General features: G+C 29.1%; 1 protein-coding gene across 4 annotated transcripts; it reads right to left on the reverse strand.

Annotated features, from left to right (window-relative positions):
* Positions 1-1,440: 1,440 nt before the first annotated feature.
* On the reverse strand, positions 1,441-6,098 carry LOC127249356 (type IV inositol polyphosphate 5-phosphatase 7-like). 4 transcript variants are annotated; one of them, XR_007838301.1, is made up of 11 exons: positions 5,614-6,098; positions 5,441-5,528; positions 5,190-5,261; positions 4,776-4,992; positions 3,917-4,688; positions 3,647-3,840; positions 3,454-3,562; positions 3,214-3,362; positions 2,896-3,131; positions 1,848-1,971; positions 1,441-1,757 (listed from the first exon to the last, which is right to left on the reverse strand). XR_007838301.1 is itself a non-coding variant. In XM_051272110.1 (10 exons), exons 1-9 carry the CDS (start codon positions 5,641-5,643, stop codon positions 2,909-2,911), a joined length of 1,854 nt encoding a protein of 617 aa, XP_051128067.1. In that variant the 5' UTR covers positions 5,644-6,098; the 3' UTR covers positions 1,764-1,971; positions 2,896-2,908. The 4 variants fall into 4 exon arrangements, 2 of the variants coding, with proteins under 2 accessions (XP_051128067.1, XP_051128066.1); XR_007838300.1 differs by having other exon boundaries at positions 1,446-1,757; positions 1,848-2,022; positions 5,614-6,096; XM_051272110.1 differs by lacking the exon at positions 1,441-1,757 and having other exon boundaries at positions 1,764-1,971.
* Positions 6,099-17,689: the final 11,591 nt, after the last annotated feature.

Genomic DNA, 17,689 nt, shown 5'->3' on the forward strand with positions numbered 1-17,689 from the left:
TTAATTTGTAATTTGTACTCCCTCGTCCCGGAACTATATTCTTAGTTGTACTGGGCACGAAATTTAAGGAATATTAATATTATATTGATAGTGGATAAAAATTATAAATAAAAGACATTTTTGCCCTTGTGAGTGTATTAGTGTAAAATGTAGTGACAATTGTGTAATAATAATGAAAGAGTAAGGGTAGTTAAACAGTGATATGGTTATTTATGGAAATAAGACTATTGTTTTTGGAGGGAAGAAAATAGTAAACAAGACTATTGTACTGGGACGGAGGGAGTATATTTTTTTTAATTTTAATTAAACTAATTAATTATCTTAATTTTAATTTATAATTATTTTTATTATACGATAATTATTTTCACTAATACATTCTTAATTAATTTACTAATTATATCGGGAGTTTGAATCCATAACCTCACGGTCACAAATCTAATCGGGTCATCCTTTACATAACTATACTTCATGAATATTGATTAATCATAATCAATATCATGTTCAATAGTTGTTGATACATACAAAGAACTAGAGAAAGGAGGAGTTGTTCTTCTTTTCATTTTTTTTTAATAATGTTTATTTTCTTTTAATAATGTAAAAATATATAGTGAGTACAAAATTTTTGTTAAGACAAAGAGTATGATGAAGGAAAGAAAGAAAGAACTTTTCAATAAAAATGATATAAACATTGGGACAAAAAAAAAATGTATTGTTTACTTTATCCCATCATCATTCATTTTAGCATTTGGGAGTTGTGTTTGTAACATCGCATTCTCACTCCACTCCAATTTCAATATATACATACACACAATTGGCGGATCTAAGATTTTGAATTTGGTGGATCGATAAATTAATATAATTAAAATAAATAAATAACAATTTACATTAGAAAAATACGAAATTTCAAATTAACAATCACTTATACATCAAAATAAGTTACAAGTGTTCACGACGATATCTTATATTTTGGTGTCTACTGACAATAGCATCTATACTAACTTTCGTAAATGCATCTCTTTCTAAGAAAGTAACGAAACAATCATTTAATAATTACTCTTTCATGTTATTCCGTCATTTTTTCTTGATAATAGTTATAATTGAAAATGATATTTTCACGTTTGCAGTTGCTACTTTTCTTTGTCTCAATAAGTTTCATAGAAAGTTCATTTAAATTCTTCGAATCCCAAGATATTTCGTCGTATTGAATATCAATAATGAAATTACTTAATAATAAATCAAAAATCATCAATTTTGCTTATGATAATTCTGTAGAATATAATTATGCAAGTAGTTGCAATATCTTTTTATTAAAAGAGGAAAGCGATTGAAGGGAAAAAAAATAAGACATCAATAATTCTTTTGGTGAGTATTGTTAAATACACAAACCGTCACTGATTCATAAAATAAAAATAAAATTAATACGTAGGAATACATTTGTAATTTAAATAATAATTAATATTATTTTTAATTTTTTTTATGTATCAATTCACCCACCTTACATAATAGTTAATACTGCATCCGCCCCTGTTTATACATACATACATTATATATATATCTATATGTTATTTTGACCATCACTAAAGGGTCACTTACTACTGACTAATTCAAGAATCTTAAGCGCACTTGAAAAATAACGGCTTAACGATCGAAACTTTTAACGTAACTGAAAAAGAATATGCCCGAACAAATTAAAGAATCTTAATTAATCCAAAATCCTTTCAAAAGAACCAAACAAACGAGCCTTGCCCTTAAATCTCCTGCAATATTTACATAAGATTATCCATTTCTTGTAAGAACAAACTTCCTAAGATCAAAAAAAAAAATCAAAATTAAGACAAGAAGCTTACCTCGTCGATATGAAACACAGAACTATATCCCTAGTCAAGTTTCGATTAATCGAGTCGCGCTGAATTTAGCCGTGTCTCTTTCGAGCAAGAATGTGATCGACCGTAGCAATGTAAGAAAGTAAGCCTGAACGAATTTGCAGGCAAATACTCGTTATTCCTTGTAAGAAATCGCCACCTGCAGATCGGGATGAATATATATAAAGCGATGATGTTATTATCTACAAATAAACTACATCGATGCATCTTTTAAATCGGTTTGGACTTTCGGACAAAGTAGCCGTGTAAAAACTCTTAGGCCCTGTTTGGTTGGATTGATTAATTTTAAATGAATTTCTTCGGAATTAAAATCCATCATTTGGTCGCGGGTAATATTGAAATACAGTATAAAAATGAATTTGAAAACTTACAATCAAATTTGGAGACTCAAAATTTATCGCACTACTAAAGGAAACTAATAAATTTGACAGAGTCATTTAAAATCATCGCAATTGTTAGATTATGTAAATGATAGTTTTACCTAAAAGCTTAACCTATGATATAAATGACATTCTTACCTAAAAGCTTAACCTATGAAGTTTTAGATTTAGTAGATTTAGATTTAGATTTGAATTTTATCCATGTATTAGATTATTTAGATTTGAGTCTATCAAATATGTTTATATTGTCAATATATAGGCCAACAAAATGTAAGATTTGAGATATTTTAAATATTCAGTTTAGATTTAGTAGATTTAAATATAGATTTGGCCTTCTCTATACATTAGATTACTTATATTTGAGTTTATCGAGTCTGTTTTATTTTGTCTATATATAAGCCTCTTATTTTGACGATAAGTAATACAATTTTCACAAAAAGAAATGTTACATAACGTAAATGACCATGAACGTCTCACCTAATAGCTTAAGCTATTAGGGAGACACATCGGTTATTTATTTATCTACAAACGGGAGTTCTCTAATTAACACCAATTAAATGGGGTTTTAACGATTAGATATACGCCGGACATATATAAGTAAAAAATCAATCGACAAATGAGAAAGAACGTACCGGTGTTAGTCGATCAAAAGAAGCAAAGTTCGGTGTAGCCATGGGCGTACGGCAACAATTCCTCAACCTCAATCCGGGAGCTCGAGCAGCTCATGCTTTTCCGCAACCGGTTGGGGACCGACTCGATTTCTGCCCAGAAAACGCTCGACACCGGCCGGTGATCGGAAAATCTCGACTCCCCGCGAGCGTACGACAGTTGTTGAAGGCCATTACCGTACCACAAAATTCGATCGCACCTTCGAGATATAAATATATATATAAGCGTTCCGATTGTAATAAAAATCCGTAAACGACAACGGGTGTTGTAAGAATTCTTACCATGCAGGCGTCCTCCGTTTCTCCTTCGGGTGCATGTCGTCGCCGGCGTACCTGTCTGAATTGCGCGAGTATTTGTAAGTAGGCGGGAAATATATCTTCCCCTCCCTCCATCCATCGAATACCCGTCCCCGTCGCTGCTCAAGTCGCAGCTGTCCAGAAACGATATCGCGATCAATTTTAGTAAACATATAACTAGGCGTAATCGAATAGCGAAAAAAAATCGATCGTAATTTCTCGTACTTGATCTTTCTCTAGTAAGGCTCGCCAATTTTGCATTTCAATCAATGCTTTCGCTGATCGGTACGGCAGCGCTATTCGATAATTAAGATCTCCTAGCCAAATAATTCGACTGCGTCGACCGAAATGTTCGTTAATACAATTTATCATACATTGCTTTTCGATAATTCTCATGTGTTAGAGACGAGAATCTTACTCGTGCTCGAGTATCGTTTCGGGGGATTTCTCGTCGTCGGCGCTGTTAACTCGTGGAAACCTCGTTTTCCTAAGAATCTCCATAAAATCGGCATTCCTACGTAGCTCGTCGCCTTCTTTCTGACCGGACGTCAAGTGACTACACACGAAGCATAGACTCGTCTGATGTAACAACATGCTTATCGATATCGACCCCTGCAATAAAACGGTATACTAAGAATCGAGCAAATGATAACCGGAATGATCGATCGTAACGTAAATGATGAGCAACCTTGTTGCCAAGATAGCCCATAAGCCCTCGACCGACGCACGAGACTTTGATGTTCCCCACGTGCTCGGTTAACTCGCTCCGAACCCATACAGTGAGAAAAATTCCGACCATTTGCTTACTCGCTACCAACGAGTATCTCGATTGTCCCGGAAAAGCATACGCATCTTCGATCGGAGAATACAAAACCGTGCTCGGTGACTCGCTGGGGAAATAATCCTCGTCGGAACCCCACCGGGAAAAATCGCTCGCCCTCTGTCCCCAGGAGTAGTCGCTCGGGCGACGGCTAGATGAGTAATCACTCGCCCGATTACCGGACGAATAGTCGCTCGGACGATGCCCGGAAGAATAATCGCTCGGACGTTGGCTCGACGATCCGTCGCTCGGGCGGTAACCCCATCTTATATTTGGGTCGTAATCGCTCTGCCGATGACCGAAAATTACTCTATCGCAAACGCTGTATCTCCGGTCTAGCCGAGGCTGCGGTATCGACGCGTCGCCCTCCATTCTCCACCGCTGCGGCGGCGTTTGGAACGATCGACGCGGGAAAAAGGTCGAGGCTTTGTTCCGGATCGATCCTTCGAAATCGGCGTTCCATTCGGCGACGGGATCGGGCACGGGAGACGGGGTGTAGCAGCACCGGCCGCTGCCGCAGCTCTCGCCGGGTGCGGCGCTGTTCAACGTTCTTTTGATTAGGCCAAGCCACTTTTTCGCCGGACCGTTGTCCTCGGCACCGAGAATATTTCCGGCGTTGAGCGGGACGATTTCCTGAAACCTAGTACACGACATTGTAAGATCAAGACATGTTCCCGAGCTATATATATATATATCGAAACGTATCAACATGTATGAGTGATTATACCCGAGGACGTATATATCGGCCGGAGGCGCAGCGTGCAGCCAATCGTCTAAGTTCATACTGTTCGGCGGCGACTTTCCGCCGACGTTCCACGTCGATACAAAGACGCTGTAGTTTTGGATGTTTATGATCTGAGGATGATCGAGATAGCCGCGGCGGCGGCGGCGCGACCGGGATCGGGACCGGGAATATGTCCGGTCGATCTTCTTCGTCGGATTCTCTGCAAAACAATGGCATCAACGGTCAGATCATGATCCAAAAAAGGTAACAAATACTTATGAATAAATAAGTGATTAAGGCAATTTTTGTCGATTAAAATTGAACGGCCGGCCGGAAGTTTTGACGGCGAGATTCCGGCAGGTCGGATTTCTCAAATAAACGAAAATGAAATAAAATAAGTAAGGTTAAGATACTAACCGGTTCGGCTTTTCTTGATCGCCGGCGCCGGCGCCGGCGGTTCCCTATCGGAGAAGCTCTTCCTCCATTGCACTAATGATAAAAATCGAATCTTTTGTTACTAAATTAAGGCAATATGTTTTTCCTTGGCAGATTTTGTAATAATAGGGCAATTAAAATGCAATTAAATTGTTTCTTGTCAATTTGGGGTTTTTTTTGGGAGAAATTGAATTTTTATTTTTATTTTTAAAATTTTTTGAAAGTGAACTAACCTCCATTGACAGCATCATCGGTTTTGTACTCCTGACATTTGTTCTTGAAATTGAACCATTTTCGAATCAGCCTCTTCGACCAAGAAAGCTTCACATAAAGCCCACAAAAAATAAAAATCTCAAATCTCAAAAAATTAAAAAATTAAAAAAGAAAAAAAATTTAAAAACCTTACCTTGCTTTTCTTGGAGTTTCCATCTTTCATTGTTGCTCAATGTTTCATGTGGCAATCTCTGGGAAGTTTTCGAACCCAAACAAACCCTTGTAAGAAAATAATCTCTTCTCTTCAATGGCTTCTTTTCTTGCTATTTTTTTTGTACTTTCAATGGAAATTACAAATGGGCATTCCTTATTTAAGTAAAAAAGGAATCCTCGATCTTTCAGAACTTAGATTTCAACATGCAGCCCTGATCAAGATTCAATCTTTTTTATTTTTTTTCTTTGAACAAGAAACCAAAATGAGAGGAGAAGACTGGTCTCTGGAATCCCTCAAGAACAATATAATGCAATTATGTGTGTGTGAGTGAATATGTCTGTGTATGAGTGAGAGAGAGAGTTAGAGAGAGAAAGAGAGAGAGAGAGAGAGAGAGAGAGAGGGAGGGGCTTAATTTTGTTGACAAGGATGGTGTCTTTTGCTTTATTTCTTGAGCACAGCTTTGGTTCCCCAGCATCCGAAATAGCAACAGCACCAAAGTATCGAATTTTGAACAGACTAAACCCCAAACAAAAAAAAAATTAAAGGAAAAAAAATTAAAGAAAAAAAAAGCGTGCAGCCACCCACCCACACCACCCATTTCTCTCTCTCACACACACCCGCATTGGTGTGTGCGTGCTGCTTTTTTTTTTCTTTAAAATAAATAAATAAGTAAATAAAAGAATGACCCGAACCCCAATGCCGGGTCGGCACGTCGTCGCCATTGTTAACACTCACTAAACAAACTTGGACGGTGAATTTTTGTTACTCTTTATAAGTTTATTTAGATACTCAAGGTAAAAAAGTAATGATAATAATTTGAATATTAAAATAAAGTAAGTAGAAAATAAATAAAATATTATGATAATAAATAAAAATATAATATTGCCATCTCTACAAATTAATATCCTATTTTTCTATTTGAAATGTCTAACAACTATTGTCCTATTGATTTTTTAAAATGCAAATTTAATATTTTTACCATTAATTCATTTATTATTTTTAATCTAATTAAAAGCAAATTTTTTCATTCATAATAAAAAGACAATCACCTAAAAAACCGTGTAAATATCCTTTAGGACAATAGAAATTGGACGGAGAGAGTAGTAAATCAATTATGGCTACTTGGTTAAAAATTGAGATAATAAGGGTATGCTTGACTTGTAAAATATTCCCTCAGTCCCATGTACCATGTCCATATTGTCGTTTCTGGTCATCCCACGTATCATGTCACTTTCAATTTTTTTGGAAAATAATTACACTTTAATTTCATTTTAAACTTTTAATTTTTTTTTAAAATTTTAATTAAACTAATTAGTTATTTTAATCTTAATTTATAATTATTTATATTATAGGATAATTACTTTCACTAATACATTCTTAATTATCTACTAATTATACCCCTCATAAAATATCGTGTCTACAATGTAACAGACCTGAGCCGGATGGAGTAATTTAAAGGGATTTTGTTATATCATAGCGAGTAGAAAATATAAAAATAATAACTATGTAGAATATATTAATATTTGTGAAAAAATATTATTTTATCTTTTATTTGAATAGTCTTCTAATTCAATAGTATTTTATAAAAAGTACTTCATCCGTCTCATATATCGTGTCTGCTACACTGTAGACAGTGTATTTTATGAGGAGTATAATTAATAGATAATTAAGAATGTATTAGTGAAAATAATTATCCTATAATATAAACATAAATTAAAATTAAGATAACTAATTAATTTAATTAAAATTTAAAAAATAAAAAATAAAAAGTTTAAAATTAGATTAAAGTGTGTAATTATTTTCCAAAAAAAGAAAGTGATATGGTATGTGGAACGGACAGAAACGACAACATGGACATGATATGTGGGACGGAGTGAGTAATATTTTTTTCTTGTACAATAATATATTTTGTCATTTTCGTATCTTTTATATAAGATATATATTATAAATACACTTAAAATGTATATTTATTTTATTAATATATTTTCTCTATTTTATTGAAATGTTGTTATTTTGTATTTTTGTTTGTTTCAAAAGAAAGTTATCATTTTATAATTTAATAATTGCATTATTTACCTAACATAATAAATATCATTTCAGCTTACAATATATTACACAAATGTTGATACTTTTATAGTATTATACAATACTAAGAGGAACATTTTTATTTTCTTTACAATAATAAAATCTAATATTAATATTAAAAAATTTAAGTAAAAAAAAAAACAAACGACAATCTTTCAATGATACGGAGGATATGTTAAATTAAAATTTAATAGATTTTACATACCAAAGAACACTAATTACTATGTAAATATCATTTTTTTAAACCTTTCATAAAACTTATAAATATATACATATATATATATATATATGAGGGAGCAAGAGAGTATATTTTATATATTAAAAAAGAAGTTGTAAAAAAAAAAGAATAATAATGAGAACAAATTTTATAGAAAATTTTAAAAATAAAATTGCTTGATATGTTTATTTTTTTCACTTTCGTTTGTTTTATATAATTTATTTATTTATTTATTTTAAATTATATTTATATATTTTAATTATATTTTAAATTTTATAATTTGTACTTTTTAAATTTTAATTAATTATTTAATTATTTTTATCAATACAATTTTTTAATTATTATTAATTATATTTTACCTAATTTTTTTTATTTACAATAACGTAACACTTTAACTGGTATGGAAGGAGTATCTTCTTGGTTCCATTATTTTTGTTTAATTTTGTTTCTTTAGGTGGCAACATTTTAATAATTTTTAAAATTATTTTATCGGTTTTTATTTACATATACAAAGGAGAATATATATATATATAATAAAGAAAATTATAAATATTTTAGGATATTTTAAAATAAAACAATAGTAAATAAATTGAAATGAAAAAAATATAAATATTTTTTAAATAATTATTTTATTTCTTTATGTAATACAAATACGCTCCAGTTCAACAAGACAAATTTTACTTTTGGTCAACTAGGTGCCCACAAACTTGTGTGGATCTACGTTAATAAAATATTGACAACAATTATAATAATTATTTTAAATAAAAAAATATATATATTTTTTCATTCAAATTCAACTTACTTCTTTTTATTATTTTTTTGTGTAATACTATTTTTTTAAAAATTTTTTAGTAAAAGTAATTATACACTAACACTTAAATACGTTTAATTTTTATTTAAATTACACTAATATAATTACATACAAAATTACTTTATACATAAAGTTAAAATATAAAAATATCAAAACTTATATAATTTCATTAATTAATAAAATATTATTCCCTCCGTCTCATAACTACGTATCCGTTTATTTTTTGCACGAAGTTTTAAAAATATTAATATTATATTAGGATGTAAGTAGAAATAACTAAAATAACTTTATTAGTATTGTGTGATATAAAAGTAATAACATTTTTGTAATATATTGTAAATTGTAAGAGTAATTGTAATGTTAGGTAAATAATAAAATTACTAATAAAAAAATGAATATTTTGTTATAGGACAGACTAAAATAAAAAATGAATAATTTATTATAAAATAGAGGAAGTATTATTTTTTAATTTTCCGACGAGACGGAGAGATTAATATTCTTAATTTACAATCAAATACTCCCTCCGTCCACAAAAAAAATATACATTTACTTTTGGTGCGGTGTTTAAGAAATAATAGTATTTTAATTATAGTGGGTAGTTAAAAAGTAATGTAACGACATTTTTGCCTTTGTTTTTTGGTGTAAAAGTAATGATGTGATGTAAAGTAGGGGTATTTGTGGAAAAAAGTAAGGTATTTAATGAAATGTTTATTTTATAGTTGGACGTCCCAAAATAGAATTATGTATACTTTCTAACTGGACGGAGGGATTACTATCTATTACTTAAAATTCAACTTTTAACTACAGTTTCAACTTACAATAAAATGAACTTGGGATTTTTTTTAATAGTATAAATATGATTTATATATAATATATATACATACATTTCATAAAAATCATAGAGTTGAATAAGAAAAATTAAAACAAAACTAAAAGATAAATAAATAAATAAATAAAAATAGAAGTTTATTAATCATTTATACATTTACAAGAAAAATTGTAAAAATTAGTGTATGTATATTCAATTATCACTTTTGTTTATTATTTATCTCAGTAATAAAATATATCCTACACGTTAAAAATCGTTATTTTTGTCATTCGGCTGCACGCGACGTTCACACAACGGTTGTCTTATGTGCGACCAAATGACAGAAATAACGATTTTTGCAAAAGTAAAAAATATACAAAAGTGATAATTGAATATACGTGAAGGATATTTTTATTTTTTTTACAGTTTTTACCATTTAACCACTATACTGTAAACATAAAATACTACTTCTAGGTTCCACCTCACTTGTTCGATTTTTTGTATATGCGGGAATTCGGGCAACAGTATAATTAATAAATAATTAAAAATATATTAATAAAAATAATTATTATATAATATAAATAATTATAAATTAAAAATAATTTAACTAATTATTTTAATTAAGATTAAAAAAATTATAAATTATTTTTACAAAAACAAATAGACAAATTATGTGGTATAACCGAAAGAGAAAATACGAACAAATTAAATGGGAAGTAGGAAATATTACTTTTAACTCATGCTAGAGTTTGTTTGGTTGTGATTTGAAATAAAGTGGTAAATTTAATTTTTTTTTTTAAATATTAATAATATATTTTTATTAAAAATCGTATGCCACGATATTAGAAAATACAAACAAACGGTTAAAGTGTAACGCATGAGGTGAGATTCGAATAATAATAATAATAATAATAATAAAGTGCCTAAATACAAATTTTGTTTCACCTCTGCCATTAAAGCAATTAAAGTGCAAAACCAAAACAAATAAAATAAAATAAAAATTAAAGTTCATCGTCTCCCACAGCACAGTAGAGAATTTCTTTCTTCCCATCTTTGATTTGTCGATGCTATTCTTTTCAGGTCCCTTCATTGCTTTTCTCAATCTTCTTTTCTTTTTCCTTGGGCTCTGTAAAATTAAATTCAATCTTCAACTCTATCTTTTTACATGAATTTACCAAATCTAGGGTTTCTCTATTCTGCAGCAGATTCCATAATTTCCCCCAATTTATCCTTACATGCAAATTAGTTAACTAATACTAATTACCTGCCCTAAAACAAGATTCTTAATCTCTCTGTGTGTGAAATAATTGGACATGAGAGTGATTGAGGATTAAATTCGAAGAATTTTTTGAGGCTGAGATTTGGGGGTTTTGCAGAAGCCTCTTTAATCGAGTGGTCCTTTCATTTTTTTTTTTAATTATTATTATTAATTTTTTTTTCTTTCATTGCATAAGTTGCTGTCGGAAACTGCCAATTTGTGTGGGGCTAGCTGTTTGTTGCCTTATTGCCATACCCATTGACTGTTAAAATCTTGTGGATTGGATTTTTTTCCCCTTGCCAAGAAACTGGTTTTGCATTTTCGATCTCTGATGAATCGATGAGTTTTTGAAGTGGGTAATGAAGGATTAATAAGGGTTTCCATTTGGGGGAAATTTTTAAATTTTATGTTATAGGGAATGGAAATGTTGTAATGATTTGTTTTGGATTGAATTAAGGATTCTTGAAATTTAGGATTTTGGACATGAAATTTCTGTGCTTTTAGGTTATTGTGCCGTGCCGGCGGCGGCCTGACCAGCTTTTCTGGCGGGCAGGGATGGTGGATAGAGAGTCCTGGGCGTTGAGGTCCATTATTGGCGTTGATAGGGGGCGTTGATGAGCTGGGAGTTCGACTCCCGGCCCTGGTGTACCGACGATAATTGGTGTTGGTGCCATGCTGAACAAGAAAAGCATCACAACCCTAAGAAAAATAAAAGGCTGTGCTTGTTTGTAATTTTTGTTTGGGGAAGTATTTATTTACTTGTAAAAAATATTCTTGAAAGAAATATTCACCCTCCAAATGTCTCATTTATTTTTTATAGGTTGATATTTAAATATTGATTATGATATCAAAATATAGTATAAATTAAAAAAATTACAAAAAATATTTCTATGAGTGTGTTTGTTTGGGAGATTAGATTTTAAATACACTATTCATCTCATTTTTTCTCCAAAAATATATCAAATTAAACACCTATTTTTCATTTTTTATTTATACTAAAAATTAATTTTACATTCAAAACATCACATCAACACCTATTTATATCACATCATACAACTATTCAAATTTAAAATTTAGACTATTCAAATTTCAACTTATAATCCAAACTCCCAAACAAACACTAATAGCACTAATAGAAGAACATTTATATAAAATATTATACAAATATAAAGATATTTTTAATGTTAAGTACAATGACATAAATGTAATCCTTACATGCAGAGGAAATGAATATTTTATTTGAGACAGATTTACATGATAATTGGGATTAATTATTACATCAAATATAATTTGACCCTAAATGTTAATAATCTATACAATATTATGTGTTATATAGATTGTCGTGCTGCTTTTTAATTTTATGGTTTTGATTTAGAATATGCTTTTTTATTATTATTATTTTTGTAGGTTCTACTTAAAAATATATTTTTTATCAATAAAAGTAATAATACATTGATACCAAAATATACTAATTTTTATACAAATTACACACTACAGGATTGCATGATAGTGTTGGGTGAACTCGACACTTTCGGGTATTGTTTGTCACATATGATTCTTCTAGTTATATTTACTTTATCGAATTTAATTTACAAGCTATTAGATTTGGATGGAATTTACCTAAAGCGTATTCAAAGAATAGCGATTATGGATTTCTAAGTTAAAAAAAAATTTCTATGCATTTTATAAAAGAAAACTATTTTTTTTAGTTCCGTAACCGACATCCTTATCATTTTAGTTTTGCAATTGAAATTTGTATAGAAATCATCTGATAAATAAAAATTTTTAAGCACAATTTGTTCTTCAGCAACAGAAATGCGTATGTGACACCCACCCGGCACATCGGAGCACATGTGTCCGCCATGTAAGCGCCACCCGGCAGACATGTAAAATTTTTTTAATCTCATAACTAGTCTCTTATCAGTTTATTCAAGTAACTGAATTTTTCCGTGCTTACCTGGAGAACATGTGTGCCCCGTCGTACCAGTCGGGTGTCACGTACGCATCTCTAGACCGGAGGATCAACTGTGTCAAAAAAATTCATTTATTAGACAAATTTGTATCGATATATATGCTCATTTACAAAACCAAAATAATAAGAGACATTAAATAAATAATTAATGAATGATAAATAATTATGATTTGAAATCGATTTGATATTTTGATACAATATTTTATATATATAAAAAAAGAATAATAGTATACTTTTACTGAAACAGTAAAAAATAAATAATATTAATTTTGATTTGAAATTAAAATTATATACACCCATATTATATTCTAAACTGAACATTAAAAATAAAATAAATATATAAAAACACGTAGAAACAAATTAATTCATCTAAAAAAAAGTACAAACTAATAATAATAGTGATTATTATTATTTTAATTATTATTGCTATTATAATCATTAGTATTATTATTATTATTATTATAAGAAAAAAAGTGCTCAAGATTATGATGAGTGAGGGGTTAAGCTGACGGCGCAAGTGCTTAATTTTGGCCCCATAAACCTCTTAATTAACTAAGTCAAAATTATGGGAAATTCCTCATTCAATTCAATTTAATAATATTAATATATTTATTCAGCATTACTTGTCAATAACAATTATTTACATATAAATATTTTCAAATATATATATATATGAATTAAAATATATACTTCACTCTTCCACCAAATTCATATTTATTTCTCTCCATTAAATTTATGTTTATACTATAAATATTAATATTTTAAAAATCTAATTTAATATTGTCTATACTTCAACAATTAATAACTTTCCAATGTTATTGATCTTATATACGCTGCAAAAAAATATCAATTTTGTAATTAAAAGTTTTTAGTTCTTAAATGTATTTTTTCTGTTACTAATGATATTAGAGACGAAATTAATAATAGAATTACGTTAGCTACGTGAACTTTAGGAACAGAATTCCGTTACAAATATACTATTTTTTTTGTAGTGATATATTGTCAATTAAATATATTCCTTAATAAATTTCTAAAATATTTTTATATGATTTTTATTTTTCTTTAATTTTATGCTAAAATGATTATTTTCTTAAAAAATATATTTGTCCTGCCTTACAAACATATTTTTATACAAAACGGAGAAGAAGTAGGACTTCATTAATAATGAATTAAACATACACCCACAATGAATAAAGTGGGGCCTAAATAGTTGCTATGATTATAAAGATAATATTTAATTTTAAATTTTAGCACCGTATATAATTAAATGCATTACATTATTTATATTAATATAATATAAATATAATATATCAATTAATAATATAGGATATAGTCTCGCGTATTTTATATAACAGTTGATTTTAGCACATAATATATTATTATACAATATTGTAATTATGAACACACAGTAATAAAAATATTTGTTATTTATATATTTTATATTTAGTAAATCAATATAGTGCTGATTTTCCTAAATCAACACCATAATCATTCCCGATTTGTAAAATTCGCATCGTTCTTTTTCATTTGGAGTTTGATTTTATTTTTTTATTTTTTATCTTTTGATCTTTTACTTGAATATATATTTTTTAAAGTATAACATTTTTTGTAAGAAATCTTGATGATTACATAGTAAAAAAATCAAATTAAATTGAACTCCAAAAGAATATGTTACGTCCTCAATAAAATTTGTTCTCCGTTTCTTCTTGTGGAGGTAGCCAACACGTTGTCGGTGAACCACGTAAATCTATGTCTTCTTTACGTTTCTGTTTGTTATTCTTTTATCAACCCTAATCCGTCAAAATAATCTGGTATCAGATCATAGTCGTTTCAATCAGGGTTTTGTTTATTTCCGCTCTGCTAGAGTTTTGTGAGTCGATCAACAATGTATGTTTTCACGTAAATGTTGTCAAATTCACCAGAATATATATATATATATATATGTATGTATGTAAGTTGTGTTTGTGAATTGTGAGGTGTGCTCTTTGTCTAATTTCTTTTTCTTGGTGGATGACTTAGATTGTCATATTAAAAGCCCTTCTTGTCTATTGATGTCTATTGACACACACATATACATACATATATATATATACACACACACATTAGATAGAGCAGGTGGGGTGGGGTGGGGTGGGGTTGGAAATTTGTGGAAAGAAATTAATGGGAATGTGAAATGGGGTTTTTTATTTAGAAAGTTTTGGTTGAAATATTAATAGGTTTTAATTTCAATTTTGAAAAATTTTGGAGGTTTTCTACTTAATATTTCAAGATTTTATTCTCATCTAATAATTATTGTGTATCTTGATTAATGCCAACGGTTTTCAAATCTTTTGGATTATGCTTCACAATTATTTTCAAATTTTAGTCATATTTCGAATCGAGGATAAATGTTGGCTAACGGCGACGAATATTCTTAAGAGCATTTACATTACTTGGGGCCTAATATTTTAAAAAATATTTTATTAATTTGTAAATAGTGTATTAATTAATATTTTAATATCATACGAAGAAAATGTAATTAATTTTCGCGTAACGGAGAGAGTATCATATAAAATGATATATTTGTTGGCATAACATGTATAGAGAAATAAAAACAACTTTTAATGATTACTACTTAATATATTTAGCATAAATGAATTATTTTTATTTAAATTGATTGATCATAAGATGTGTTCACCTAACCTAATACTAGTATATATATATATATACATTTTATATGGTTAATATTACAAAATAATGCAATACATATCCACACATCATTTATATACAATATGATATACTTTTCAAAAGTTTAAATATTCAATTATATATATTTTTATATATTATCAAATTTACATTTCTCTATATAAAATATAAAAAATAATTAAACTTAAAACAACACAAAATAAACACACCCATAATAACTTTTTCTCTATATTTTGCATTCCTAACATGATGTGTAATATTTAGAAAAGGAAAGTTTATACATTCCTCTAAACCCTAAATAAACTTAAAGCTAAAGCTAATAATAATAATAATAATAAATAAATATATAAATATATATATATATATATAATATAAAGTATATCATTGTCTGAAACAAGATGGGGCCACTTACCCGTTGGCTTCACAAGTAAATAAGATATGGCCCACTCTATCTTTGACCAATCAAAATCTACCAAAATAAAAAAAGTGGTGCAAATTTTCATGACAATAAAACAATTCAGCTAAACTGCACAAAATTTATATTCGTTTTATGAAATTGCGTCGAATCATCCATACTTCTAAAATTGCGGTAAATTTTTTCGTGGTTTCATTAACTCTATGTCTAACCTCTCGGCAGTTCTTATTTAATAGTATTGATCTAAATACCATTAAATAAGGACGGCTGAGAGGTTAGACGCAGAGTTTATGAAACCACGAGAGAATTTGACGCAATTTTAGAAGTATAGGGGATTTGACAAAATTTCATGAAACGACATGTAAATTTTGTGCAATTTAGCCAAACAATTCAGAATACATAAACTGATTTTTTTGGTAAGTTTATTACTACTATTTTTCAATCATTTAAAAAACATAAATAATTACTATTTCTTCCGTCATACAATTGTATATTTATTTGTTCGGGCATGAATGTTAATAGAAAATAATACTAGTTATTATTTTTTTTTATAATAAAAAGTTATAAGAATGTAATATATTTTTTCTTCAAAAAAACGAGAATATTTTTTTATTACAACCCAAAAATGAAAATGATAGATTTGAACAACGGAATGAGCATTGAATATTTTGGCTTTTGAATGTTCTTGATGATTTTAAATAAGATTTGAATGTTTTTTTATTACAATCCTAAGAGTTTGTTTGGTTTTGATTTGATACGAGATATTTGATTTGAATTATCGATTGAGCATAATATGTAGACCTATATGACATAAAAAATTGAGAGGGTGTAAGCATATTGTAAGTTATGATAACAAAGTTCTCCCATCACATAAACTCAAATATCGTTGATGGCTAGCCAAACATAAATTTTTAATTTTTTTTTTTTTTTTTACGACGTAAAAATTTACAGTGGTTACTCTTCAAGAGTGTTTTTGGTAAATTTATACCAAAATCTAATAGTTAGCAAATTAGACCTTACAAGACAAGCGAACATTAGGCGAACCAAATTTAACAAACAAAACCTGAAGTGTCAAAGGCTTATAACCTCACAGTCGCAAGTCTATCCCACACCATTAGGTCATCTCTTATATAAACAAAATATGAATTAAGTCCGACAAAACAAATCATACTAAATGAATCATACATGATAGACAATACTTGAAAACGTTAAAAATTTGAAATCATAACGTTACGATCACAAATTCACCCTGTACCACCAGACTATTCCTTACAAGATGAACCAAACATCAATTTTTTTATTTTTTATATATAACATGAGAATCCGCAACCGCTATTTTTCGAGTGCACAATAAACGAGCAAGCCCCGGCCAAACTTAAAATCAAATATCAATTTTAATAAAAGGGTTGGTGACTTTTTCTTTTTAACAGCCATATGATTAATTTATAAATGAAAATTGAAAGGCAGTCAAAGAATATAGCTGCAAAATTGATCTTCACCTTATGTGGCTCTTGGCCCCACTCAATACTTATCTTTTTCCTCTTTCCACATTTGCCCCTTCTTTAATTTTACAATCTTTCGAATTTTGCCCCCTTAATTATCCATAATTACTCTTCTTTTCAAACTTCAAAATTGCAATAAAAATGGGGACTATGCACTGAGTTTATTCACAATTATGTGATATTATTAATTTAAACATGTAACTGAAATACTATTGGTAAAATAGTCATAAATAATTAAAAAGAGGATGGAATAAGTTTAAGGATATGTTTACACAAAATTAAAAGATTGCAAAAAAAGGGAT

The sequence above is a fragment of the Andrographis paniculata genome, unplaced genomic scaffold (genome assembly GCF_009805555.1).
Source record: "Andrographis paniculata isolate CXL003 unplaced genomic scaffold, ASM980555v1 Contig35END, whole genome shotgun sequence".
Classification (NCBI taxonomy): domain Eukaryota; kingdom Viridiplantae; phylum Streptophyta; class Magnoliopsida; order Lamiales; family Acanthaceae; genus Andrographis; species Andrographis paniculata.